At 41.3% G+C, this 27,233-nt stretch overlaps 1 protein-coding gene across 5 annotated transcripts; it reads left to right on the forward strand.

Annotated features, from left to right (window-relative positions):
• On the forward strand, positions 1-26,702 carry DAZAP1 (DAZ associated protein 1). Of its 5 annotated transcripts, XM_040590652.1 has the most exons (13): positions 1-154; positions 6,254-6,294; positions 6,758-6,924; positions 7,232-7,297; positions 7,926-8,036; positions 10,134-10,182; positions 14,781-14,863; positions 18,172-18,325; positions 19,789-19,818; positions 20,245-20,385; positions 21,262-21,444; positions 23,405-23,493; positions 25,692-25,773. In XM_040590652.1, the coding sequence occupies exons 1-12, from the start codon at positions 123-125 to the stop codon at positions 23,482-23,484; spliced, it is 1,137 nt and encodes a 378-aa protein (XP_040446586.1). In that variant the 5' UTR covers positions 1-122; the 3' UTR covers positions 23,485-23,493; positions 25,692-25,773. The 5 variants fall into 5 exon arrangements, with proteins under 5 accessions (XP_040446586.1, XP_040446584.1, XP_040446585.1 ...); XM_040590650.1 differs by lacking the exon at positions 23,405-23,493 and having other exon boundaries at positions 25,692-26,702; XM_040590651.1 differs by lacking the exon at positions 23,405-23,493 and having other exon boundaries at positions 7,929-8,036; positions 25,692-26,702.
• Positions 26,703-27,233: the final 531 nt, after the last annotated feature.

Genomic DNA, 27,233 nt, shown 5'->3' on the forward strand with positions numbered 1-27,233 from the left:
AACGGGGGACTGTCGGACCGGCGAGGAGAGTCCGCCCGCAGCCTCACGACCTGCCGCTGGTGCCGCCGCCGCCGGAGAGAGGAGCCGGGCGCGGCCCCGGATACCGCCGAGGAGCCGCCGCCATGAACAGCGTGGGAGGCGCCGACGAGATCGGGTAAGGGGGGGGCGGCCGCCTGAGGAGGCGCCGGGCCGGGGGAGCGGCGGGGGTCCGGTCCCGCCCCCCCTTCCCTGCACCCTGAGGCGAGGGTCGCGCCGGGGCTCCCGCCGTGCGGGGAGAGGTGGTGGTGTGTGTGGGGGGGAAGTCCCGTCCTGGCCGGTGTCCGCCGCCGGGCCCGTCCGCCATGCTGGGCCCCTGCGGGCCGGGAGGCTGCCCCCCCCGTCACGTGACCGGCCCGCGCCGGGCTGCGGCGGCAGGTGCGCGCGGCCCAAGGTCACCCGCGGCGCTTCCCGCGCGCTCCCGGGAGCCCGCCGCCCCGCGCCGGGGGGGTGCACAGGCTCCCCCGCCCCCCCCCCCGCCCCTTCTCCCCTGGTTAACGACGGGAAGGGGTGGTGAACCCCCGGGGACTTTGTACCGGGGGCTCATCGGTGCTGCCCCGCGTGTCCCCGGTGGGGCCGGGGCTCCTGGCGAGGTGGGGGGGGGGAGACGGATGGGCGGGGGGGCGGCAGGACAAAGGCGGCAGCCGGGGGCCACCGCTCGCCCCTCGCCTCCCTCCCCCGTGCTGCAGGGGAGCCCTTGCGCTGCGGGTAGCTGCCCTCCAAACTTCTCCTCTGCTGGCGGATGCCACCCGCTAGCTGCAAGCTGCGCTTCAGTCGGGTTTTCCAGAGCCTCTCCAGAGATATTTTTTTTTTTTTTTGGCTTCTTCAAACTGATGGCTCTAATCCTTCGGAGATGTGTTCAGTATTATAGATTTCTTCTGCACATTATCTACTGGGCACTGAAGTACATAATACTTCAGTGCCCAGTGGCATTTCAATTAGGAGACTGCAGGCTTGGCACGTTAGTCCTGAAAACGGCAAAAATAAAATAAAAAGGTTGTCTGCTCCGCTTCCGCTACAAGTTTTGGCATCGAATATGCACATCATAACTGATCACCTTTTTTGAAACTAGAGCAGATGTGAACCAGTCACCGTTCTTGTCCTGTCTCTCTCTGGCGTGTAGTAAGCCGCTTATTGACTGTGCGCGTTCTTAATTTGTACAGTCTTAAAAATAGGAGAGGCAGGGTAACTGTTTTGAACAGGACATGCTGCTATGAACACACATATTGCACGAGGCATGTTTAAATATGTGGGATTTGCTCTGAAAGTGTTTTTATTTGGTCCTGGGCCTTAGTCACTGTCTAGTGCCTTAGGAAAGACCTGATGAGCAGACTTCTGTGTGCTGCTGTTCTTGCAGGCTGCAAGTGACTTAGGGAAATATTGTCAGCTTTCATGCTGAACAGGACTGGCTGTCACAGGGCACTGTCCCAGTTGCAGACTGCTTAATTTTGATCCTTCTGAGGTTTAACTGGATCTGAAAGGCTTGGATTTTAATCAGAAACCGTAATTTACTTTTTTTTCCTCCTCCAAAAGTGCTCGAATGGAAAGGAGAAAGCACAGAATGAACTCAGTTTTGGTCAGCAGCCGCCTATGGTTGGGTGAAGGAAGTTCTGTTTTGAAAGCTGTTGTGAGATGCAAGTGTTAATAGGAAGTTACAAATTTAACCGCTTTTCTAGACAGATTTTAAGTGAAGAAGAAATAACAAAGGCCATAGGCCTTGCAGTCGTGTTGGTATGAGTAGGTAGGGCTTTGCGAGTGTTATTTGCTGTAATTAGGACTTGGGACTATTTTGGGTGAAGGAGAGGTGCGGAGCTTGAGATCCTTCTGTCCAGCAGCATGTAGATGACTGGGACTGCACTAAGAGAAATGATAGATGCTAATCAAACTGCCGGATTATTTTATGTAGGCAAAGAGTTTGTGCTTTTGTTGAGTTTCAGCACTTTTAAAATACCTGTGCATGCTTTTTTACTAATTCTGGGATTATCTGCTTCAGTGATGGATAACATTTATGGGAGAAAAGAGTAAATTAGCAAGTGAAATTTCATCAGGAAATAGCTGAAGTGGAACATGTGGCTTTGTGAAACTTGCTTAAAACTTATACGTACTGCAGCTTCTGAAGAGTCATTATTCTGCTTCCCGCTCCTGATCCAAGCGCTGTGAGGAATACTGCTGCTGCTGCCTCAGGTGTGCTCTGTCTGCTGATGCCTTTCACAGGCTGGTGTACTGTGCACACCATTGCACAGCTCGCGGTGGAAAGACAGACTTGCCGAAAGAAACGGGCTAGTGTTTTGTGTTTTCACCAGGCTTGTGCTGGGAAATTGCTTTACATTCTGTTGGGGGTGGACTACAGCATCCTTCTAACACTATGGTCTATAAATACCTAGCTTTTTTGAGGTGTGCATTTTTGAGGGTGGTGCAAATAGGTATGAGGACAGTGATCTCAGCAGGCTGAAACTGATAGCATGATTTTAATAACCACCAGCCCATAAACTGTTGGAACAAAAACTTCTAGGAGGCAGCATATGTAAGACCTTACCAGCGGGCTGATGATGCAAGTTGTGTGCAGGGAAATGAACACTCACCTCGTGTTACTTCATACAGCTGTTTTGCATCTGACAGCTGCTCGTCCAGTACAATGCTGCATCTAGATTTTTGTGTTAGGTAGGGAATAGTTAATTCTTGCATTTGCTCAGTGTGTTCAAACCAGTCCCTGGAGGAGTTAAAGGCAGGGTAGTCCTGGCTTTTGGCATTCTATAGTGTGCATATAAATAGGAGCCATGTATTTACATACAGCTGCTGTAGTTGACCTTAGGCAACCCAACTTTTTTTTGGTTTAAATGTATGTAGGGTGGCTACAAATAATTAATGATGGCATTGGAAGGTTTCAATGACCTTAACTGTGGGGAGTCCTCTGTCCCTGCAGACAACTTGATGTTTTGTCAGAATGCAGCTAGTATTTTAGATTGATCTTACATACCACTCTATCAAATTTAGTTAAAAAATAAAATAATCCCAAATGTGGTTGGCCTAGAAAATGTAGCTAACACACAGTCACGGGCTACGTCAAAACTTTTAATTGGAATATAACATTAGATCAGTTATTTTTTTCTTTGCTATTAGGAAATAGTCACTTCCTTACAGAACTTTCTTGTGCTGTTTAGGAAAAGTAAGAGCACACAGATTTGTGTGGAGGCGCAATGTAAAGCAACAGTTGTGGAAGCTACCAGGGAGTCTGAGTGTGCTGACGACTGTTGGGTGAAATTTGGCTGTTACTGGAAAATGACCTGTTGCTAAAAACTGGCTGGTGTTGAATAAGCTCCTTGAACTGCTGCTGGGAGTGAGCTCTTGGCCAGCGGAGGGAGGTGGGGGTTTTCCTACCCTTGAGAAAAACTTCATCATCATGAAACATGCAAGTAGAAAACAGGCCTGCTTTCAGAGAGGGTTGATAATGGATGTAATGTCCTGCTTGTGCTATTATCAGATGCATTATCATAATGCAAGAACAGATGCAACCGCTGTCTTCTGCAGTACTGTGAGGGCTGTACTTTCTTTGCCTATTACCAGTTAAGTTATTTTCTAGCCTGCTGAAGAAGATGCTTTGATCTGTGCTTAACAGTTGGTCTTTTTTCTTAAAGTCAAAGCTTATATCACCTCTCAAATAGTGATTTAGGAATAAAATTTGCCTGGATGGAACAAGACTTGTAGGTGCTGTGTAATACTGAATTTAGTCACCCCTTGTTTTCACATGTAGTACACCTGCACTCTTGGGATTGGTTTAGTCACTGTTGGCTGTTGTATAAGGGACAGGACATGGTGCCGTATCACAGAGAAATGAATTGGGAAGGGACTGCTGGTTGCATCTGCAAGCTGTCCTGCTGTGCAGGACCTTCTTGTTGCGAGGCTTTCCTTTCACTGATGTTCCCTGTGTGCTAGCACAGCTTACTGACTGGGGAGGTGGTGGTGGTGATGGGGCGGTTTTCTTACTGCGGTTAGCTGCTCCTGAAAAAAGCAGGTGAAAGGGTGAAAGTTTTAGTTTATTTTTTTTTTAAGGAGAATTTCAACTTTCCCCATTGAAGTGAAGGTGCACCAATTCCCAGCCTCAGCTCAGCTGTATTAGGATATGTCTGAGGGCGAGTAGAAGACAAAACAGAGTATGGTTCCTCTCTTCAGGGACTGATAAGAGAAACAGAGGGTATCCTCCAAAGCTACGCTATTCCCAGCACTTGTCTGTGCAGACCCATAAAACTATTAACAGAAGACCTTTTGAGTTGGTGCTTCTTGCTGAAAAGGGCCAAATGTTGAGGTGGCTTTGAACTAACCTTTAATTACAGAGTAAATTACTTTGCATGGAAGTTTTGTAACACAATAACATAGATAAAGAATTGCAAAGTAGGCAGTCTGTCTCATCTCCCTGCTCCTCTTTGTGCACTTACCCAGCTACTTCGGTGTGCTCTAACACGAAATGGTACGGATTTGGATGCTCTTCTAGAAGATGAGTTGATTCGGACTTGTCTTCGGTTTTAAGCATGGAGTTTAGTTTGGGTTTTAGCCATGACTTTCTCATCTATTTGGAGATATCTCTAAACTAGATTGTAAAATGATTTCACAACTAATTGCTGAATTAGTGCTCCTCTGTTATTTAGTTCTTGCCCTATGAGTTTGCCTTCTATCTTAGACTTGAACCTGGTAGTTCTACTTTTGCTTTCACTGAACTAGAAGATAATGGTAGACAAAAGCGATTCTGACTCATCTTTGTAGGTGAGCAAGGGAGTAGCACATAAAAGGAATGGATGAAGGGTTTATGTTTGTTTTAATCAGCAGTTTAAGGACTTTTCTTTACCAGGACAGTACTTTGAGAACACAAGGAAGCCTGAGGGCTGACTTAAGCTTTTTTGATCTGAGGATGGAAAAAACTCAAATGCTTTCTGTTTTACCCAATTATGCAGCTAGAGAACAAGTACAGAAATTTCAAGTGATGCCTGAATCCGACCGTTGCATGTAGTTCAACGTTCCCTCCCGTGGAGTCTGTTTCTTTAGCTGCGATTCCCATTGGGCTTTGACTTTCTGGCATGTGAAAGTCAGCCACATCATCCCAGGACAGGCGCTCTTATGTTGCTGCTTATTTGTAAGTCAGTATTAAATAACTTGAACTGCTGGCATTCTTTTTCATTTGGTAGTATCTGTAAATGTAGGGGATGGTAACGTGAAGTGTGCAAACTTCAGTCTGGTGTTACTTTTGCTACAATATGTGTTAAGAAAGAGCTGCAGCAGCTGTGTTGTGAGTGTATTTTTGTAGAATAACTTTTAAAACTAATTTTGAATGGCAGTTATCTTTCTGGTAACATTCAGTGTTAGGTAGCAAATGGATGTAGGAGAGCCCAGCTGTTCTTCTGTCTTGGTTTTGGAGGCCTAATGCAAGACTATATACATCTCTTGATCCTTGGTCTGGGATTAGAGCGGTTGATGGAACAGGCTTGGGTATTTAAACTAGGATGTCTGGCTTTCTGTCAGTTTGCTTTATCTCAGAAGTTTTGGATTTTGTTTTCATCCTTAAATTGGAACTACATGGACCCTGCAGCTGTTTTCTTCTGGTTCTCAGAGTTCTGTAAGTAACATAGAGCTGATGATCCAGTCCTTGACAGGAGTCCAAACATCCCCTTTTAACTTCGAGGGTGGGGGTTAACCAGGTAAAATGACTTTATAACTCTGTTCTTGGGTAACTTTTCAAATTCCAAATACTTTCCTGAACTATGAAGTGTTCCATGCTAGAACTCCTTTCTGCCCCAAAAGAGCAGGTAAATGTACTTACTGTTATGTTCTGCGTTGGTTTTTTGCCTTCTGGCTATTGTAATGATTTCTCAAAGCAATGCTCCCTTCTCAAGTATCTGGAGATAAGAAGTTTGGAGGAACCTGGGCTTTTCTGATATTTTTGTCCTCTCTTTGCATAAAATAATAAAATGTGTTCCTGTAGTAAGCTTACAGTCTCTGTTCATGCTTGTGGCACACAGAACAGATGCTTCAGTTTTATGTGAATCTTCGTGAAACGGAAAGTAGCTGTCACAAAGAATAGTGGATTCTGGTGAGGAACGGACTTTGTAGTATCTTTTGGAGGCCTCAGTAGTGCCAGACCTCTTCAGAATTAGCTGACATCTGTCTTAAATAAGGTGGAAGCATCTGTTGTGTAGCATCCTAAAACTGCTGTATGCTTCATTTGCAGAAAACTGTTTGTGGGTGGCTTGGACTGGAGTACGACGCAAGGTAAGCTATGTATTCTACAGTCGTTGAGCCAGGCCTTTGTGAGCAGCAAAACAATGTACAGACATAGCTTTTCAACAGACAGTACTGTGGTAGGAAGGTTTGCATGAGGTTGTACTGCCGCCTTCTTCTATTAATGCATAATATTTTCTGTGGAGAGAGTTCAAATATGTGTTCATCACTTTTGGGTTTATATTTTCCATCAGTGTTTGGTACTGAAGTTTTTGTCAATCCTCAGAAGATGACAATTTTTGATCGTTGCTTTGCCTACGATACTGCTTTCCTTCTGCATGGGTAGAAATAAACCATTATATACCATTTGTTTAGAGGAAGTAAAATGTAATAGTTTTCAGAAGATGAGTTTGAATTTGTTTAGCTGTTGGCTTATCTTTTGCCTCATAATTGCAAACACAGCCTAAAGTTCTTATCTGGTTCTGTTTAATACATGCTTTTTTTTTTTTAACAGAAACTCTTCGTAGCTACTTCTCCCAATATGGAGAAGTTGTAGACTGTGTAATAATGAAAGACAAAACAACAAACCAGTCTCGAGGATTTGGATTTGTCAAATTTAAAGATCCCAACTGTGTGGGAACAGTACTGGCCAGTAGACCTCATACATTAGATGGCCGAAATGTAAGTTGCTTTTGTGGTTTTTATTTTTTCTGCTTCAGAACTTTCTGCTCCAGACTGCTTTAGAGATCTGTTGTAAATTCTGGCTGCTTATTTGCAGACTGGATAGTGTAAAAGTTACCTGGTTGTTTGTTTTAATTGTTTATTGTAAGACAGCTTTAACTCAATTATTTGTGTCACGTTGTAGAAGTGATATATTGACAGTAGCTTTGATCTGAGGAGCTGGATTTCAGCAGTGCTGTGTCAGCTGCCATTGTTTTAGAACCATATTCTGCACACTGAGATCTGACCAAACTGGAACTTCTTCCAGATTGATCCAAAGCCATGTACACCTAGGGGGATGCAACCAGAAAGGACACGACCGAAGGAAGGATGGGTAAGGAAAGATACTTGGTGTATCCTGCCTGTTTTCCAAGTTTCGGCTTACCTGCTAGCAGCTTAATTGAATTCCCTTGGATTATATCCATGCTTTAAGATCAGGAGTTGGTATGCAGGCCTCGAGTGTAAATTTTATTTCTGAAAATTGTCTTTTACTTAGATTTCCATGGTAAGACTCCATGTACAATACAGTGTTAACAAACATTTTGTTTGTGTCAGACTTGGTTTGTGGGTGTGGTATTTTCTTAAGCTCTTAGCAGTGTTTTTAGTTGAGTTCCTCAGATCTTGAAACATGTGGAAGTACACTCGCAGGACTGATGCTTTCTTCCAGCCTACTTCACACCATGCAGGTTAATATGATTTCATTATTAAATCAGTAAATGACATCAGAACACAGCCCATTGTTCTCCAGAAGATCAGAAAACTGAGACTGGGTTAAAACTGCAAACACTAGATTTCTGAGCTCTCAACATGCAGTTGGTTCGTTTTAATGACTGGGAGACTTCGAGCCTGGACATGGCTCCCCCTCAACTTGCAAGAGACTATTATTGATGTTTAAGTGTTAAATGATAGAAGTAGTCAACTTTATTGTCCTTCTGACTGAATTTTTTTCCTCCTTGATTTAGCAGAAAGGATCCAGGAGTGATAACAATAAATCAAATAAAATTTTTGTTGGTGGGATTCCTCATAACTGTGGTGAGACAGAGCTCAGGGAATACTTCAAGAAATTCGGAGTGGTGAGTCATTCAGCATGATGGCAGTTATCAGTTGGTTGCAAGATGCTTTCCTTCCCCACTGCCTTTTCTCAGATTTTGTCAAGCTTTCAAATTTTGGATTGATTTAGACAAACTGCTGTAAGGACATACTGAAGCATTTTGTGATAAAGTGTAGTAAACATTCATCGTCTCGAAATGTATCTTGCGTTTGTCAAAAATCTGTTGCTTCGATACATAACTGACTTTGCTGCTTCTGTCTCCTCTTGTTTAAGTCTACCTGATGCATTATTCTGTCCCATCTTGCAAAAACACCTGAGCTGAGTTGGCTTAAGAATAATTTTTTCTCTTTTTCAATTGATAACTTACAGCTTGGTGATTAAAAAATTGTTGTTGAATTTTTATCTTTTGGGAACAGCGAATATGTCCCAAGATCCTAGTCTCTGACTACCTGTACAGATAGGTTAATTTCTGCAGTCTCTTGCCATTATTTTGGTAACAGTAGTTGCTTTTGAGTCATCCTCTGGAATCAAATGAGTTCTTTTGTCCCTAGAACCTCTGTTCTAGAGACAAACTACTACTCATGTTATGCACCTGTTTTTAATTCAGTTTGTAACCTTAGACTGAAATGACTATATTTTCTGATTTTTTTTGGTTTAATTTTAATACCCATTTATCACAACTATCATTGCCTCTTTAAGATGGTAAACTATTGAACTAAATTAGTGAATTCAGCTGTGAGTAACTGTGAGAAACTTCAAGACTGTGCCAGTGGATGTGAACGTGCCATCTTTGAGTGGCATTTAGCGTGTTATTCTGATACTTTTTTTTTAATCACCTTTCTCTAAAATATCTTCTTAGTGGCAGTAAAGGATTTGCTGATTCTTTCTCCAGTGGCTAAGTTTATAACAGTACTGTATTTAAATTTTGATTCAGATAATTTTTTTAAAATATAAAAGGCAGTGGCTAACAACTGTTTCATTAGTGGAAAGGCTGTGGTAGATTTGTAAATAAAAATGAGGGAGCATGTTCCACAGCTGTGGAGCATAATTTCTAAAAGCTCTTCCTCACAGACTTTTGGCTTTCCAATTCTGACCTCTGGATGGCTGGAGAGATACAGGGTTATGTTCCACCAAGTATAGAAGGCAGCAGCCATTAAGTGAGGTGCCTTTAAAAGTAAGTAGTAGAACTTTAACAATAGTATAGAGATTGGAGAGTCTATATTATGTTTTCTAGCTGTAAGTAAAAGGCGAATTTGTGTCAGATTTTAAGCTAATTCAGGAGATTCTAGTAAAAAGTATCGGAAGATTGACTTGAAGGTGAAGATGTGATGCCATGAGGTCATACACATTTTGTGACCACTTTTCTGCACCAAGACATTTAAAGGTAGTTCCTTTCGACTGTTTTAATATTGCCTTTGACATAAATGTTATATCTCTGGTTTTGTTTAAATTGTAGCTCAAACTGGTGCTTATTCTGAAAAAAATCTTGAAGCCCTCAAACAGTGCCTTTTCTGGGTTTTTTTGTGTGTGTGTGTTTTTTTTTTTAAGTTAGAATCACAGTGATACTGGTTATCCATAACTTACAATATTTTTTGTAATGCTACATAAAGCATGAATTTATAAATTGTACTCTGTGCCACACTGATATTCAAGTAAGTAATTCAGAGAAGCTGTGCAAATTCTTAAATGTGTTTGGGGTTAAAGCTGCTTTTCATGATGAGAATGAAAATGTTTAAAAATGGAAAAAGTAATCTTTTAAGAAGCTACACTGATGAATAGTATGTTGAAAAACAGAAAACTTTTTTTTTTTGTAGGCTATAGTGTGGGTATAAACAGTGTAGTGACCTTAATGCTACATTAAAAATTTAAGTGTGATGAGACCTTAAAAAGCCACAGTGTAGCAACTTTTCAGAACAGATGAACTCAGGCTTTTCTTAAAACTCCTGTAAAGATCAGTATTCCCAATTTGTTTACACTGTGCTAGGACAGTCTGATATTAATGGCTACATTGAGCATTTAATTGTGCTTTGTGGATAGAGTGCGGGAAACCAGCCTGTAGTAACTGTTTATAACACTCCCCTGGTAGCACAGTTAGTAGAATTTCCCTTCTCTCTTCCAGGTCACTGAAGTTGTAATGATCTATGACGCAGAGAAACAGAGGCCCCGAGGTAAAGGCTGATCTAGTTTGTCCTTGAAATTTCTTCATGCTCTCCTATAGTCAGATGGCAAACTATTTCACACCATCAGAAAAGGTAGACTTTTTTTTTTTTTCTATGTTGCCTCAGGAAAAAGAATAGTTCACTGGGCAAATATCACTTCAGCTCTAGACTCTTCACCTACAGCTTTAGTTGATATCTGTGCATTTAAACATCAGATGTTTCATGTTCATTTATGGGTTTTTTTCCTAGTTTTTTTAGTTGAATGAAATTTGATTCTCAAGCCGCTCCTGTGGCTTAAGGTACTTAAGGAGGGGAAAAAAAATGAGCAGACTTCCCTCCTATTCCACATGAAAGGTATGTTGATGTCTGTAATTGCATGGGGGGGATACTCCAGCGGACTTCTGAACATGAGACTAGAGCAGAATCCATCCACTATATGCTTTTTGTTTTGTTTAAATGGCTTCACTTACAATTAAATAAAAACTACATAAAATAATTCTGAAATATATGTATATATTTTTTGATTGGGACATATAATCCGTGTATGCTAGGCTACTTTCTAAAAGGGGAGGCAAAAAAAAAAGAACTGGGAGTTTCACTAGACTATTTAATCAAGTTGGTAACCTTTGGTCAAAATATGAAGCAAGTTTCATGTCATCCACCTTCCATTGCATCTGTCATCTGTTTGACAATTAAGAGGCAATATTTTAAATACGTGAAGCTTAGTTGCACTGACCACCTTGTAGCATGTTCTACATGCTAGAGAATAGTTTGCCATCTGAACTTTCATTTCTCTTCTGACTCATTATTAAGAAATATATTCTTCATTTCATATTTATTAAGCTGTTAAGTCTTAGTTTTATTTTTAATTTAGACATACATTTAGTGACATATTTAAGTGTTTCATAGTAAAGTATGGTAATGTTAAGTAAGTTCTTTTTTTTTTTTTATTTTCTCTCTGTGAATTGTTTGACTGTGATTAACGATATCTCTTTAGATTTCTTCTCTCTAGGTGATAATTTATCACAGAGGTACAGGCCAGTTCCACAGTCAGAGGAGGGACGGGCTTTGTCTTATATTGGAGTGTAAACGAAGTTTCAATATATTTGTTTTTTTGTTTTCTTGCTTGAGCTATCTTAACTGTCTTTCAGTAGACACCTTTTATTTAAGCAGAACTTAAATTCATCTGTTGAAATGCTCTAGAGCGTCTGATTTTTAACTAGAGGAGGCAGTGGAGACAAAGATATCGGAATATAATTTGTGGCCGAAGTTCTGAAGTATTTCAGTAATTATTGTATCATCTAGATCTTTGTAATATCCCAGCCTTACAGCCTCTGAGCAAAAGGTACTAAAACCATCATGCCTGGTTTGGGTTAATCCTAGTCACAATTAATGGCTTCTCTGCTTAAAGCTATTAAAAAAAAAAAAAAGTTAATAAAGAGGGCTTTGGGTCCACTTAATAGCTGGTAGCTTACAGCAGAAGTGACAGATGTGCAACAGGTTTGAAAAGCTGTATCTGTCTCCATCCTGTGTGCAGATGTCCTGCAGAATACTTTCTCCCTTAATTCATCTGACTTCCTAAACAGGGTTCTTGAATCCTGATGCTCTGGCTTTCATTTTTGTTCTGTTACATTCTTTCATGTAGCGTGGTAACTAACAGTCATCTCCAAAAATGGCCTTGCCTAGTCCCTGGGGGTGTGTTAGGAAAAATTCCTCGTAGTTTGGATTTGGTACTCCTGGTCATGCATCCCAGAACACATTTTCTCTTGCTTTCTCTTTCTGCTCTGTATTCTGTTGCAGAGAGTGCTACTCAATCTATACACTTGCCCTTCTAACATGATACCTAAATGACTGTATATTTATAAAATTTAAAAGGCCAGTTCACTGCCATCCTCTACTCATACTGTTCTGAATTTTGCGTTCTTCCGTTAACGTTACCATCCTTGCATTTTTGAACCGCATGTCATTTTACTAGCTTGCTGGTAGGAGGAGGGAAAAACTATACCTGTTACTAATCCCTGCAGCCTTCGTCTACCTTCAGCTTCTCACAAGAACGCTGGGAACCAGATTATCGGTTAGTGTCAGATCTACAGTGATGCCCTTGAGAAGCTGGCTCTGTGTCTTCGAGTACCCGAGTTGTCTTTGCTTACTCGCAAAGTCCCTACCTACTTTTGTTAGCTCTCCTGCAAGCAGTGCTTTCATCAAAATTCTTCTCACAGTCCCAAGTATAAATGCAGCCAACCTTGTTACATCTTAAAAGAAAAAGTGGCTGTGGAGCCTCTGCTTCTCATGCATTCTATTCTTGGCTAAACCAACAACTGTGAAGTAATTTACAGGTTCTTGCTGTGTTTGTTCTCCTCTCCCCCTTGGCTGCAAACCAGCGTCATTGTTGTGTTTAGTAGTCCACTTGGATTCCTGCTAAATGCAATTAGTTTCTCTAGTCTTCAGTAAAGTCGTGTCCTTCAAAAAATAAAGCTACTGGATGACAGACTTCATCACTTCTACTGTATTTAAAATTTCATGTTGTTGGGAATTTTGCTTTGTATTGTACTCTGATTTCTTCACTGTTCCTTATCTTGTGGTGTTTGACCCTTTTAACTGCCCCCCCCCCCCCCCCCCCCCCCCCTTTTTATATTTATTTTCCCTTTACTGGCTTCCTCAACGACCTCTTATCCTCCTTCCTTCTCCCCCTCCAACCCCCATCCCCTTACCACAATCTATTCCTCTCCTTCGGTCTTCTTGGAATTGAGTTAAACGAGCAACCTTCCTATGTAGATGGAATCAGTTGTTTTTCTTCCCCATGTCTTTTTAGATAAAGGCTGTAATACTAAATGTGTGATTTAAATACAAATACCTTTCTTTTGGCTCTAATACTTAGATTTCTAGTTAACGTCAGACAAATATATTGTGATGAAATGCTGCTCTCAGTTTTGAGGCTGCTTTCATCACAGGTCAACAAAACTTCGTTTATACTGCCAGTCTCTTGTGTGTGGGAAATGCTAAGTTTTTTCCTTTTTATTTTAAGTTTATTTTAGTGATGTCTTTTGCTCTTGTTGCTGACAGCAGAATTTGACCTGCTGCAATCTATTTTGGCCTGTATCTTTGTGTATTTTTTTATATATAAACTTTCTCTACAATAGGCCTCTTTGGGCTTACCCAACCGAGTTGGATAAGCTTAGAGAGACATTAACTGTTATAGATACTGTATTTCTGTTTAACGCTTTAGAGCAATATATGGCTGCTGTCAGCACTAGCTGCAAAGCAAAATGCAAACCAAGGGGGAAATCTTGGGTTTCAGAAAAGCAGAAATGCATCCATGTTCCATATGCTTTTGATGCCGCACCTCGTTTTTTCTTTCTAATTTTTATTGCTCTACCGTTAGCTAATATAAAGAATGGCACAATTTATGTACTGCATGTGTTCTTACCTTTCCTGGGATTTGGTTGTAACACCAGCAGTGAGTGGTTGATGGCATGAACCAGCCTCTGCGTTCTGTGAAATTAACCACTATTTTGCCACTCTCTCGGCAGTATCAGCAGCTACAACCTAAGTGCAGGGGTTCTCAAAGTGTAACCTCAGAAAGTGATTTAGTCCTGGGGCTTTGCCTCTTTTTTTTTTCCTCTTTTTTTTTTTTTTTTTTTTTTTGTCTCCTTTTTTCTCCAGTGTCTTCTACAGGTATCAGACACTCCCCTGCAACCTTTTAAAAAGCTGCTGGATTCAGCTGAGCCACCACCACTGAGGGCTGTGGTCAGATAGAAGGGAATGAGCCACCCTTGGGGATCTGGAGCAGTTAGTAGCAATGTCTTGGGCAAAAAGAGGGACTCAAAAGTGTTGCATAGATTTTTCAAGAGAAAACCAGCAGGGAATACAAGAAATAAAACAGATTAAGGGATTTGATGGCAAGTTAACTGCATTCTGTATAAGCAACACTTCTTTAGTTGGCAGGGGCTGTTGTGTGTGGAAGGAGTAACGTCTGTTGTGCTTTTTCTAAGGTGTGGAAAACTTGAGAACCTCTGATCTAGGTTGTTAGTTTCTGAAGCTTCTCATTCATCCATGGAGTGGTAAAATTTTTCATGCTTTTAACAGCTACATTTCAAAGACAACGTTCTTATTTTCCATGGGAAATATTCCCTAATTGGAAGGTGGGAGAAGGGATGGGAGGAAGTTGCTTTGCAGCTTTGGGGAACAGGGACATAATAGGTTTTCCTTGGGAACCTAGTCTGAATCAAAGATAGGAGCAGCAACTTGACTTTAATCCACTGTCCCACAAGTATTTTGTTTTTAATTGTGGCACAGTTAGATTTATAACTGAGTACTTTTTTTTTTCCCCATTTCCTGGTAGGTAGGTTAGGAATAAAATCAAATTAAAAGATAGTTAACAAGCTGAGTTTGTACGTTGCATGTGTGAAACCAAGATGAGGCATTAATTGCCTAATTACATGAAGTAAATTGCAATTTTCTCAGATTGACTTTCTTTGAAAATTTAACACAAGCCTCGGTTATCTGAAACCCCTGCTTGAACCCTTGGTCCGCCCCTAATACTGTTCATCATCCTGTTTTGTGTCACAACACCCTGCTACCTTGATTCACTCTTCGTCGTTGGCTAGGTTTTGGATTTATTACTTTCGAGGACGAACAATCAGTGGACCAGGCTGTCAACATGCATTTTCACGACATCATGGGCAAAAAAGTGTGTAGTTGTAGTTTTATTTTACCTTAAGAAAGAACCAAGTCTTGAGCAACTAGCAATTTCACTGGTGAATAAAACTTCAAAATTTATAGGCTGGAGAGCACGTAAGTTCAAATTCGAGGCTTTATCCATGAAGGTGGGGAAAGTCTTCTGAGTTTGCTTAAGTGGTTGAGGGAGGCAGTTAGCTTGTGTTGTAGCCCGTAGAGGAGAGAGATCTTGAAAGCCTGAGAACTTAGGCTGTGGGCTGTTTTGTTTTGGGTAAGGCCTTGTGCTTACAGACCTGGGGGGTTGCTCTGCCTGAGTGTAGCTTACCAATGAATTGATGGTGATTGCCTTTGTTTTGAGCACTTTTTTTTGTTTTGCAAGGATGGAAGTTAGTTGTTCGGAGCTGTTTGAAAATCAGAATCCCAATGAAATCAGAGTTGTTCAAGGCTTGGTTTAAGATACCACTCCTTCAGATGTGTATTTGATACTCAAATTTTGAGGTGGTGTAAGACGATCTCCTTTATATAATCTTAAACTTGAAAAGAAAAAAAAAAACATCATGAAGGATTGGTTTTTTAAAAAAATTGGGTCACTTACTGTGAAACTTTGATACAAACCCACGTACTCTATATAGTATTTAACCACAATGCAGTTAAGTGACCTCTGGTTGTTTCATCTTCATACTGTGTTGTCAGCAAATGGATGTTTGATAGGGAGGCATTTTTTAGGCTAGCTTTGATGTTACTGGGTAAGGAACACTAAAAGCAAAGTAAATTGTTGCAGGACACCCAGGTCTTATACAGAGAGAATAATAACTTCTTAAAGAAAAATTAACCAGAGGAAATTCTGGTAAATCTAAAGTCCTAGCAGCTTTCCAGTATATCCACAGTTTTTAAAATAAGCATTAAAACTGCTGACCTTAGAGTGAATAGATTTTTAAGGCAACATGCGAACAGTCACTTTCCTTAAATTATTGTGCTGTAGAATTTTGCATTATATTTTGAAGTCTCTATGTACTGATACTTCACAAGCATTTATTTAGCTAGCAGGGGATACATTCTTGCATGTTAGTGGAATTTTGGTTAATTATGCAGAATATAATGCTTTTTATTTCTGTGAACTTGTTTTGAGGTTGAGGGGTGGGCTGACTTCCTGATGATGGAAATGAAGAAACGTGCTTGCGTAATCAAGAACATTAGCGTATGTTCTTGATTACTAGTATTTTCCTCTTGTGAGCTGCTGAGCATTCCCATTTCTTAGCAGGTGTACTGACAGCAGTAAATTTACATTGGTATGTGTATGAATTACCTATATCCTACATACATCCTCGGCTCTTTCCTTGGAATCGCCTTGTACTTAGGCGAACCACTGAAATGAGAGGTCGTATCACAAAGCAGCTTGCTAGATATAAATAGGAACAAAGGATGGTGCTGGAAAAGTGTGGAGAGCTGTGTGTGAGCCTTAGAAATGTCACCTCTTACTGTCTGCTTTCAGAATACGGTAGTGCTAATTCAGAGTTCTTTGTTGTTTCCCAAACAATCCAAAATGAAATAATCTATTTTTGCTGGGTTTTTTTTTTTCCTTTCAATGACATAAAAAGCAGAAATATGCAGTGTTTTATTAGCTAGGAGCAACAGAGATGCCTCATTTCTTGGTGTAAGCTGGGCTTCAGACAGGTGTAGAATTTTAACCTCAGCACTAAGAATATTGCAGAGGGATTTTTCAGTCCTCAGTTTGGCATTTCACAGCTTCCAAATGTGCACTGAAAAATTAATGGGAATTCTTCCACATAGCTTAATGAACTCCAGATACTCCGCTTTCCTTCATTGACTAATAATGCCTACTTTAAAAAATGGTATCTCTCTTTTTTTTTTTGTAGTTAAAAAGGTATTGCTGAAATGAATCCATATGTTGTTGAAAGGGGAAAAAAATTAAAATTGCAAGAAGGACTCTGCTTTTGTTAGCAATAACTGAATTCCCTCAAGGCAAATGTGTTAAGACTCATTAATTTGAGTCCTTTGAAAAATTCCCTTGATTCCTCTCTGGAAGGGCCTTCAGCTGACAGAGATTTGGTTACTGTCATGTCTAATGTCCTTGGGGCATCTGCAGTGGGGTGGGGGTGGGGGGCTTTGTCCTTGCCTTGTGCCTGTTTCCTGTTTGTTCTCTGACATGAATGGTTTTTAAGACATGGCAGGAAGAATTCTGAGTACTTTATTTTCCATACTACTCAGGCCCATCGATGATTGAGATTTATTTTCTTTGTACTCTGGCACCCATTAAAATTAATCATAAAATAAAAAAGACTTTAATTCAGCATGCATGAGTGCTGAGAGTGTTTCATTAAATCAGAATCTGGATTTTTTTTGAGAGAGAGATTTATATTGAATGTGCAGCTTATTTTAAGTAGGTCAAATGCACTTATTTGATGGCTTGGAACACTAGGACATTTTATCTTTGAATAAAATAAGTTAAGCACTGTGGCTTACTAATTTTAAAACCAGGAGGGCTTTTGTCACTGACTTAACACAGTATGAAGATTTGCTTCTTATTGACTCAACTGTCCATTTTTATTACTTGCATGTTTGTTTACTTTTTTGTTAGATGTAATGTAAGATTCTCTTATCACATCCATTCCCTCTGACATTGTTTGAGTTAATTGAGATTCTTTAAGCGTTAGCCTGGGGAAGGTAAGTCTTTATCTTCCATTAGACATTTAAATAAAATCTTAAGTTTAAAAACAAACAAACAAAAAAAAAATCAACCAAACAAATGTGTGTTTCTCAGGTATGAGCAGAGCTGAAATTGCAGTTAGATGGGGTGGGTTTAAACTGTAACTTTCAAATGAACCCCAAACATGTTTGTATGGTTAAAGCATTAGTACCCTTTTTCAGAGCGTACTCTTTACTCAAAGTTCTTTTTTAACGGCAAACGTCATCTTTGTACCTCCTGCCTTAAATGTTAAATTAGTATATAAGTAATTTAAAAGATTATCCTTTTTTAAGTGAAGAGCCGTTGTAAGAGGGTACTGCTGTTTTAAGATTAAAGCCGATGAAAACTGTACTATGATGAAACAGAAGTGATTTGTAGGATATGTTTTTCTTGAAATACCTCAATAGTAGGACTTGTAACATCTTACCATCAAGTATATTGTACCTGAGAAACATTTTAAATTACTGGCCTTAAGTTTAATAATTATTTAAGTATTTAGACATAAGTCATAAGATGCTAAGTGTAGTCTTAAGTGTAATTAAGGGTGTGTGTGAAGGGAAGGGGGGTATATTAACCCACACCATCTCTCCTAAATGGTGACTCTGTTTGTTTAGGTGGAGGTGAAACGCGCAGAACCTCGGGATAGTAAAAGCCAAACTCCAGGGCCGCCTGGTGCCAGTCAGTGGGGAAGCAGGATCATGCCAAGTGCTGCCAACGGTTGGGCAGGGCAGCCCCCTCCGACCTGGCAACAAGGATACGGCCCGCAAGGTACAGCTTCAGTTGTCTCACGGTGTCTCCTTTGCAGCTTACTGGTAATTTGGCTTTCTGGCAAATGATGGTATTCCCAGGCTTATCAATGCTGTTGCCCTGCTGGATTCCTGAGAGCAGAACTAAAATTCCACGTGTCAGACCTTCCCAAGTCTGCCGAGATTGTTCCTTCACTTCTTTTCCCAAAAAACCTGGTTTCACAGGGCACAAGTCAGTGGGTTGTGCCGAATCTGGCATGTGTCCCAGGTGGTGCTTTACCCGTTTGGTTTGGTTCTGGCACATTTTTTGGCAACGTGGAGAAGGTGTTGAGCAAGCTCAGCGGCTCAAGTTGTGGCTCCAACTGCGAGATTGTGGCTTGCATGAGACCCTAACAAAAATTTTTGTTGGAATACAGGTTTTCAAGGATGAGGCGGTTTCAGAGGAAGTTCTAAGTAACATTTAAAAGGGATGAGAGGAAAACAGATGGTCTTCTCTTTGGATTTTATTGCTTAATGTAGCCTGGAAAGATAACAAGTGGCTATGGGGTAGCAGTGGTGCAGGGGAGCACTTACTGCGTATAATTTTCTTGATTTAGCTTGAACCCTTCAGGGCTGAAAGAAGCAGCCGCATGTTTTGGTTTGGTGGCTCTAATTCACACAAGGTTTTGGAGACGGGATAAATGCGCTGAGTTCCTCCGAAGACAGTTTTGATAACTTACAGAGAAATATGGTGGTATACGAGTTCTGTTTGACAGAACAGAACTTGCTTGTTCTGATATGAGAAACTTTCACCTTGGGGGGGTAAAAGGAGTGTCACTGTTTCATCTGTTGCTACTGCTGACGATACCTCAGTGGAAGGATTGTTTGTTTCCCTATGGAGCTTATTAACTTGAAGGCTGCAGCTGAGGTTTTGACACACTGCATAGATGTGCTAATCTGCGTCTGTGCAAATCGGGAAACTAGATGATTTTCAACGTGGTTATTTGTAGAGAAAATGATATCTGATCTACTGGAAAGATTAATGTAAAACATAAATGCGTTTATCTTTCAATCTTAATGCTACGATGAATGCAGATTATAATGATTTTATGGTTTAAAAACATCAAAAGTAACTAGGATAAACCAGGTAGTATATAAAAAATGCTTTGGATGTGTAGTGTGCTGTGTTTTTATTCTTTATACTAGTATAGGTTTTTGTACTTGGTATGCTTGCAACTCTTAAACGTTCCATCTGATTGGAGTTTGGGGACCTCTGTCTCTTCTATGCGTTATTTGCTGAATGATTCGGAGTCTTTCAAGAAGTGCATATTCAGAAATAGACCAAGACTATTCCTTGGACTATAAAAATAAATCTCTTAAGAGACGCTGGGAGGATATCCAGCCTATTCCAGAGCCCAGAGCAAGATCAACCTTCCTTTAAATCATTCCTGTTTCATAGCATAAAGCTTCAATGCCTGTATAAGTCGCTTTTTTGTTCTGTTTTAGGGATGTGGGTGCCAGCTGGACAGGCAATTGGTAAGTACATTATATGGGACCGATTTTAAAAGAAAAATCCTACTGAGAGGGGGTGTGGTTTCTTTAAGAATTCACAGTGATTTGTGCATTTCTGTGGTATTGAACTTACATTTAAAAGCTTGATTGAATTTGTCCTGAAAGAACAAAAGGTAGTGTATTCTTAACAAATCAGTAATGAAAGCTGACATACATCCTGCTGTTGCCAGCCACACTAATTTGTTATCAAGGAATTACATTCTAAACTGCAATTATTTACAGTAGGGATACTTGGAGGAGTAGTATTTCTCAAAGTAAGAATTCATAGAAAGCTGAGACTGCATCTGAAATCTGTCAAAACAGCTTTACCCCATCTAGAGGATGCTGACTTGAGCAGCAACTTCTTGTTATTAAAGGCGCTTTGGTTCTTGGTTTCTTTTCATTTTCTAGGTGGATATGGACCACCTCCTCCAGGAAGAGGAGCCCCTCCACCACCACCACCTTTTACCTCATACATAGTCTCTACACCTCCAGGAGGATTCCCACCTCCACAAGGATTTCCACAGGGCTATGGCACCCCTCCACCATTTAGTAAGTGACCTACAGGATTTGAGTATAGTCCTTCACCAAATCCAGTTTTCAGCTTTTTCTCATCTTTCTGTGGATGTGGATTTTCCATGTCCGTCCTCCCCATTTCATCTATCTTTAGAGGTTTTGCCTAGAACCTATATTCTGGGCTATAATAAACTATGTAAGTATTTTTGTCAGTGAGTTGGGTTATTTTTTGTCTTGGGTGTGGTAATGCTTTACACTCTCTAGTTCAAAACTGTGTTGCTAAACAAATCTACATTTATTGTAAACCCCTTTTATGACATCTGAGAGAGAAGTTAGAGACTACTGCATGATGACCTGGGCTAGAGACAGGCTGGGATTTTCAGAGGAGCTTAAGGACTTAAGGTCACCACTGGCACTGGAAATGTAAGCAGGATTTTAGCACCTACTCCGTCAGGCCACCTTTTGAAAAGTCTGGTCACAAACCTGGCTTAAAAGAGAAGGCCCAAAATAGCACCCAGTTATCTAGAGTTACTTGTTCTGCTACAAAGAAACTGTTTGGGATATCTTTTTTTTCCTCCTAAGATGATGAATAATACGGCTTCCTCCTCATGTATGTGAGCACATAGTTTGGTCCCTACTTTTATCACTTTCACTTTGCTGGCTGCTGATGTGGCTGCACTCTTCCTATGGGGTGAGATTTTTCACGTTAGAAGGTGTGTTAGTGGGGTCTTTTAGGCGCAGTGGTTGCCAGAGTGTGAGAGTAAATGTATGGTCAGCTGTAGATAACAAACACTTTTGTTTTAATAGACTTCTAAGTGTCTAAAAAATTGTATTGTACTCGAAAGTCAAGCAGGAAGTCAGGGTGGTGTTTACCTGTGCCTTTTCACATGTTTTGTGTTTTCCTTGTTTCAGGTTTTGGTTATGGTGCTCCACCTCCTCCACCTGACCAGTTTGCCCCACCTGGAGTACCCCCTCCACCTGCTACTCCAGGGGCAGCACCACTAGCTTTTCCACCACCACCACCACCATCTCAGGCAACTCAGGACATGAGCAAACCCCCAACTGCTCAGCCAGAATTCCCTTATAGTCAGTTTGGTAAGTAACTTACATAAAATAAACTCAGCTTGATCTTTCTCCCCTTCCTGCTTTTTTTTTCATACTGGGGTAGAAAGTTGGTGTTCAGAAGCAGTTTGCTAATGCTGAAGGCACTTTCTCCGGGATGGGAATGCCAACCACCAGCTTTCAAGCGATCCTTAAGTCATGCAGTATTCTAGCCAGAGGGTATTTTCTTAACTCTAAACCATTGCTCATATGCTGTGAAATAGTCTTCAGAGATTTGTGCACTGGTAGGATAAATTACTGATTTGTGCTCTTCCTGAATCTGTAGTTAAAACTTTTTTTTTTTTTTCTCCAAAAGCTTCACAGAGCTTGTAGTCAACTTTGTGTAACTGACTTTGATCAGGTTAGAGAATAGTCTTCAAGAGAAAGAAGAGCATCGAGAGACAAGCAGTACAGGGTACAAGAATCCAAGCTGCATGCCTTTTCCTCCCTTCCCCCCATTCTTTTCCTGTCTATTTCAAGTTACAGTTCTGTCAGAAGCATGTAAAACTTAATTATGCTATATAGATAACTGTTTCAGATAGCCAATAGAATACATTGATGTAAAATTTTCAAGGCAGGCAGGCAGCACTACCAAAAAAACCCCAACCCAACCCGAAAGTTGCTAAGACAGGTGCTTCTGCTCCTGTGTAAAATGTCAATTCCTCCCTGTGGAACCTGCGAGGGAATTCTCATCTTGTTCTTCCCCTCAGCCCTGGTTTTGACCAGTGTTCTCCAAAGAGCTCTCTGTGGCATACTGCCTTTTTTTCAGGGATTGTAATTGGTCATTTTTTACTTCTGAAGTGTCACTTTTGCATGCAGTAGGCCCGTGGATTAAGACTGTTCCTACCTGAACACATTCTCCAAGTGTGTTAGTGCCTGCCTGCTTCATTTGAAGTCTTCATTCTGAAGCCTACAGAAACTCTTTCAAAATGAACACTTCATAAAGTTATTTAAATAGATACTCTTCAAAGTTCCAAAAATGTAAAACAGACTCGGAAGGAAGATCAGCCTTTTAGATGTCTTTATAAAGCAAGCATATGATCTCATGTTCATGAATTTGAAATGTTTTTAGATTTGTTTGTTATAAACAGAGTTGCTTTCATAGTGAGCTTTGCCCTTGTGACTCAAGAGGAAGTTTCTCTCATCTTGCCAAAACTTGTCTCATTGCAGACTCTTTTTTGAAGAGGGGTTGACCCTACTAAATAAAGTATAGGTCCATGTACAATCATTTATATTCCGTGGGGAGATATTTGTGATGTGTTGGAAGTTTAGGAAGAATCTGCTTTCCAACATTGTGAAAAACTGGGGAGGGGGCGTCCCCGTATTTGGTGTGGATGGAACCACTTGCCTCTTGTATATTCCAGGAAACCTCTTTGCCAGTGAAATACTTCAGGTATTCTTAGTCTCTTAAGAGTGCTGGGTAGGGGGGAGGAAGAGGTGTGTAGTTCTGCATTTTGAGGAAGAAGGCTAAGAAGGTTAGTTGTTTACACCACAACTGTAGTTAGTCTCTCACCTCAGTGTGTAGAAAGCTGTTACAAGTGCTGACAGGGGTGGAGGTATTTAATATGCCACAGTACCAAGGAATCATTCACCTGTTCATAAAGCTATGTGTAAAATCTTTTAAACTTTTTAAAGGAGCTTCTGCACTTCATGTGATTGCAAATTTGTTAGCAGCGTTGCTGTACGATAGGCAGTCTGGGTGACCTGCATGTCTTTACATAAATGTATAAAGCTTAGGGGCTTTAAAGAGGCACTGAGTTATCTAATCATTATGGCATTTTAAGATTTGTCCTGGCTTGACAACATCTTAAATGCTGCTATGTTTGCAGCTAGGGTGAATGTAAACACAAGTAAATGAAATACTAACATGGGTGTGTCTCCCTCACCCTGTAAAATTATCTCTGTACAGGGCTCTCTTGGGGTTCGTCACCCTGGTCTCCTCATTTCTTACTAGGGCTGGGTTCCTATTCTCAAGACCCTTCAGGCTACGCGCCAATACTTTGTTTACACTCTTATGGTCAGGCTGAGCAGTGAGAAGCCTAGGTAGGTGGTGCCTCTTTACAACCAATGCTCTTGATGTATCTGCGTTTGGGAAATTAACTTGTGTTTCTTGCAGGGTCTCTGTTAAGAGGGTGGTGGTGGGGGAAGTGACGTGACTCAAATGTTTACTTTCGTGAGTTAAGGGCAATACAGTTCTTCATGTTCATTAGCTGGCTGAAGTGAAAACTCACAGCTGAGGTACGAATGACGCTGCTCTTAGCTTCCCAAGCTGCTGCGTTGGTGAGGCTTTTTCCCCGTGTGTAATTGAACTGAGCTCAGGTTTTAAGCGAGGAGAGTAAAACCCTAATGGTTGGCACGGCTCGCTTGGAGAACAGAGGCGCTGGTGCAAGCCGAGAGCTGCAGCAGTAATTAAGAAAGCAGGGCAAAGACAGTATGTACTTAAATGTCTGGCCGTTCAGGTTTACGTTGTAGGTTTCATTTGTGATAAACAAATTGAGAGCTGTTGTTTCCACCACTTAATGTTGTAACACTGCAGCGTAGGGTGAGAATAACTTGGGGGTTTTTTTCCTGCTCTGAGCTCCACCCCTTGGCAAACAATTAAATTGTATTTTTGGTTGCCTGCTTATCTCTGTCTGAAAAAATAACTGGATTAGCATTTTAAGCTAATAGACGCCTGTGATAGATGCGTTTTAATGCTCATTAGTGGTAGCAAGTCCTGAGAGACAGGCAGAGCTTGAAATTGAAATACTGGAGACATGCTAAGAGACTTTGTTTTGGATTAAGAGAGTTAAACCTGCTTTAAGCCTGCATAGAGAGAAGCAGAACTGCGGAAATGTGCTTAGTAATTAGGATTCTTAATACCTTCTTTCTTAGCAGAGGCTTGCACCGATGCCACTATTATGATTAAGAGTTGTATTTAATTATGGGAACTTTCATTAAATTTCTCAGTGTTCTTAATTTACATCTAGTTGTCTTTTCGTATTGGCAGCAAGAATTCCAGCAAGTCTTCAGTCCTTCACCCTTTCTCCCCATCACCAAATTCTCCTTACTCTAAACCTATTCCGAATCCGGTCTTTGGCACGGATTACGTTGCAGAGCGGTGGCTGCAGCTTTGCTGAGTAGGCAGAAGGACAACGTGGCAGGAGGCAAGGAGCATTTAGTTCCTCAGACTGAGAAAGAACAAGATAAATGTTAACTTGCAGCATGCATTAGCATAAAAACTTCAGTTGAGATGCGGTACCTCTTCAGGCTTAACATTAACTGGACTGGGATGCAGTTGGTGTCATAGGGGACGTAGGAGAAGGGCTTTACGGTTGCTTACTGACTGCTGCTTCTCTGTAGCCGGGTTAGGAGTGTTGGCCACCATCTGTGGTAGCAACAGGGTGTCAGCTTTTGAAACGGAGCGTTCGTTTTTTGAACTTGCAACAAATATGTGTCGGCCTGTCTGTGCAGTGAGTTTTGGGGGAAGATGTGTTGGGTCTTCCCAGGGGCAGCTTTGGGCCAAGGGCTCTGCTCTAAACTATATGACGGGTGCGGTAGTTTCAGCCTTTTGGATTCTGCTTTGCCAACTTTGCCCCCTCGTGTTTCAATTTATGTTTTTTGAATTGAGTGTTCCTTGGAAAAAAAGGCTGATTAGTTAATAAAACGTTTGGACAGAAGTACTCTGGGTTTTTTGAAAGGGAATTTAAGATTGTCTTCTCCAGTGTGTCTTTTCAGCGAAGGAAGCTTTTTGACTGTCCAGGGAAGACGGTGAAGCTGACTGTGCAGTGCCAGTCCAGTAACTGCGCAGTCAGCCTGAGGTGCTGCAGTGTAATAGCTGTGAGGTCTCAGGAAAAAATTCCTTGCTACTTCATCTCTGCTGAGCCTGACAGTGCTAGTTTTTAGCTAATAACCCAACCCAAAGAAATGAAAAATAATGTTTGGAATGAGCTGACAGCAAACCTGCAAGCTGCTTCAAGCTTCTGAGCAGCCGTAATGTGATAGCGTCGCTGCCAGTCTGGGTAGGGTTATCTCAGAAGGCAAAATTCATGCTGTTCCTGCTTACCTGTTCAGTTCTGTGTAGAGAAGGTGATTTGTAAGGTCAGTTGCGAGAACTGGAAGCTGCTGCTCATCGTAACATGTGTGTTCCTGAGGCTGGGCATGGAGGGAGGGGAGCAGCACCAGGTTTTGAATTTTCGCCTCTGTTGTGCGTGTGGGTGATCTGGAAGCTGACTCTGCTGCCTTTTTCCCTTTCTCCCCAGGGTATGGACAAGACTTGAGTGGTTTTGGACAAGGTTTCTCTGATCCCAGCCAGCAACCCCCTCCCTATGGAGGCCCCTCGGTGCAACCATCAAGTGGCCCACCTGCAGGAGGAAGTGGGTTTGGACGAGGACAGAACCATAACGTGCAAGGATTTCACCCTTACAGGCGCTAACGTGGGCTGGCAATCAGGGAATTCTGTCCACACAGGGATGTCTGGTACCAGCCGAACCCAGGAATCCCAGACTTCTGAACTTGTGACAATCACATACTTGATGGAAGAAAAACCTAACAACATTTTTTTTTTTTTTTTGGGGGTGGGGTGGGGGAAGATGGCTTCTGAAGGCAAAGCTGTGGGTGTTTGGACTGCAGTTTTTAAATATTTTCCTTTCTCTTACCCATCAGCACAAATAAAGAAAATGTCACTGGTTCAAACTACAGGGTTTTAAAAATGTCTTCAGCTTTAATTCAAAACTTCAGGTTTCTTTTTTTTGAAATTATTTTTCCTGAGCCTTTGTTTTACCATATATTGTAAACTTTTATGTTTAAAAGAAAAAAAATATATACATTTACAGATTGTGAAATTTTTAAGAGAAATTTTCTACTATGTATGCTGGCTTATTTTTTAATTTAAAACAGGGTTTCCGTTAGCACTGTTGGAAGTGGGGGTAAGCTGTGACCCCTTACTCCTGACATTAGTGGTGGGGTGGATGGTTCAGAAACTCTGGGAGTTAAAAGAAATCTACTGAGTGTATTTTGCTTTTGTTACCTGATGGTATAGAACTGGTAACAAGGCAGGTGCAGACTTGTTGACGCACAGAGTCACTTATGAAGCATGGTGTTAGAGCTGCGCTTCAAATGCTTTCAAATCCTCTGTGGATTTCATTAGGGGTTAACGGAGGCCTTGTTAAGATGTAGATTTCCCTCAGGCAAAAGGTTTAGGTGCATTTTGCACTAACCAGTGATTACCCCTGGTTTGAATAAAGAGAAGTACATTTGGATTAGAAACACAAGCCTGTCTCCATTTTTCTTTTTCTTTTGACAAAAAAGTTTCTTGTGAATTTGTCTTTTCATGAGAAATCAATTGGCAGCCTTGAAAATCATCTCTTAACATCAGCATACAGGCTTACGCTGTGCCTCAATGGGCTGTTACACTACTAGCAGTGGAATTAAGTCAGCAGTTCTCCATGCCTGTTCAACTCTTGCCCTCTTCCTAAGAGAAGCCACTGTGCTGGGGAGGGGCCCGGGCTGGATTTGCTGGGTAAGAGGCTGGGGAGCTGTCACAGCCGTTGTTGGCTCTGACCTGGTGAAGGGCTCTTGCACCAAGTGTCCTAAACCTGCTGGCGTGACCTAAACCTGCTGGTGTGCTTGTTGCCAGAGCTGCAGGTGGGGTCTGTGTGCTGGGTCATTTGCATGTTGATGGCGGTGGCTTTGAATGCTGCTTTTCATCTGACCTTGAGGCTTCAAGGCATTGTAGAGGAAAAAAAAAAGGCAAAAAGTGTGTAGTTAGTGTCTGTAACTATTTCATCTGAGTCTTCTACACT

The sequence above is a fragment of the Falco naumanni genome, chromosome 4 (assembly GCF_017639655.2).
Source record: "Falco naumanni isolate bFalNau1 chromosome 4, bFalNau1.pat, whole genome shotgun sequence".
Taxonomy (NCBI): domain Eukaryota; kingdom Metazoa; phylum Chordata; class Aves; order Falconiformes; family Falconidae; genus Falco; species Falco naumanni.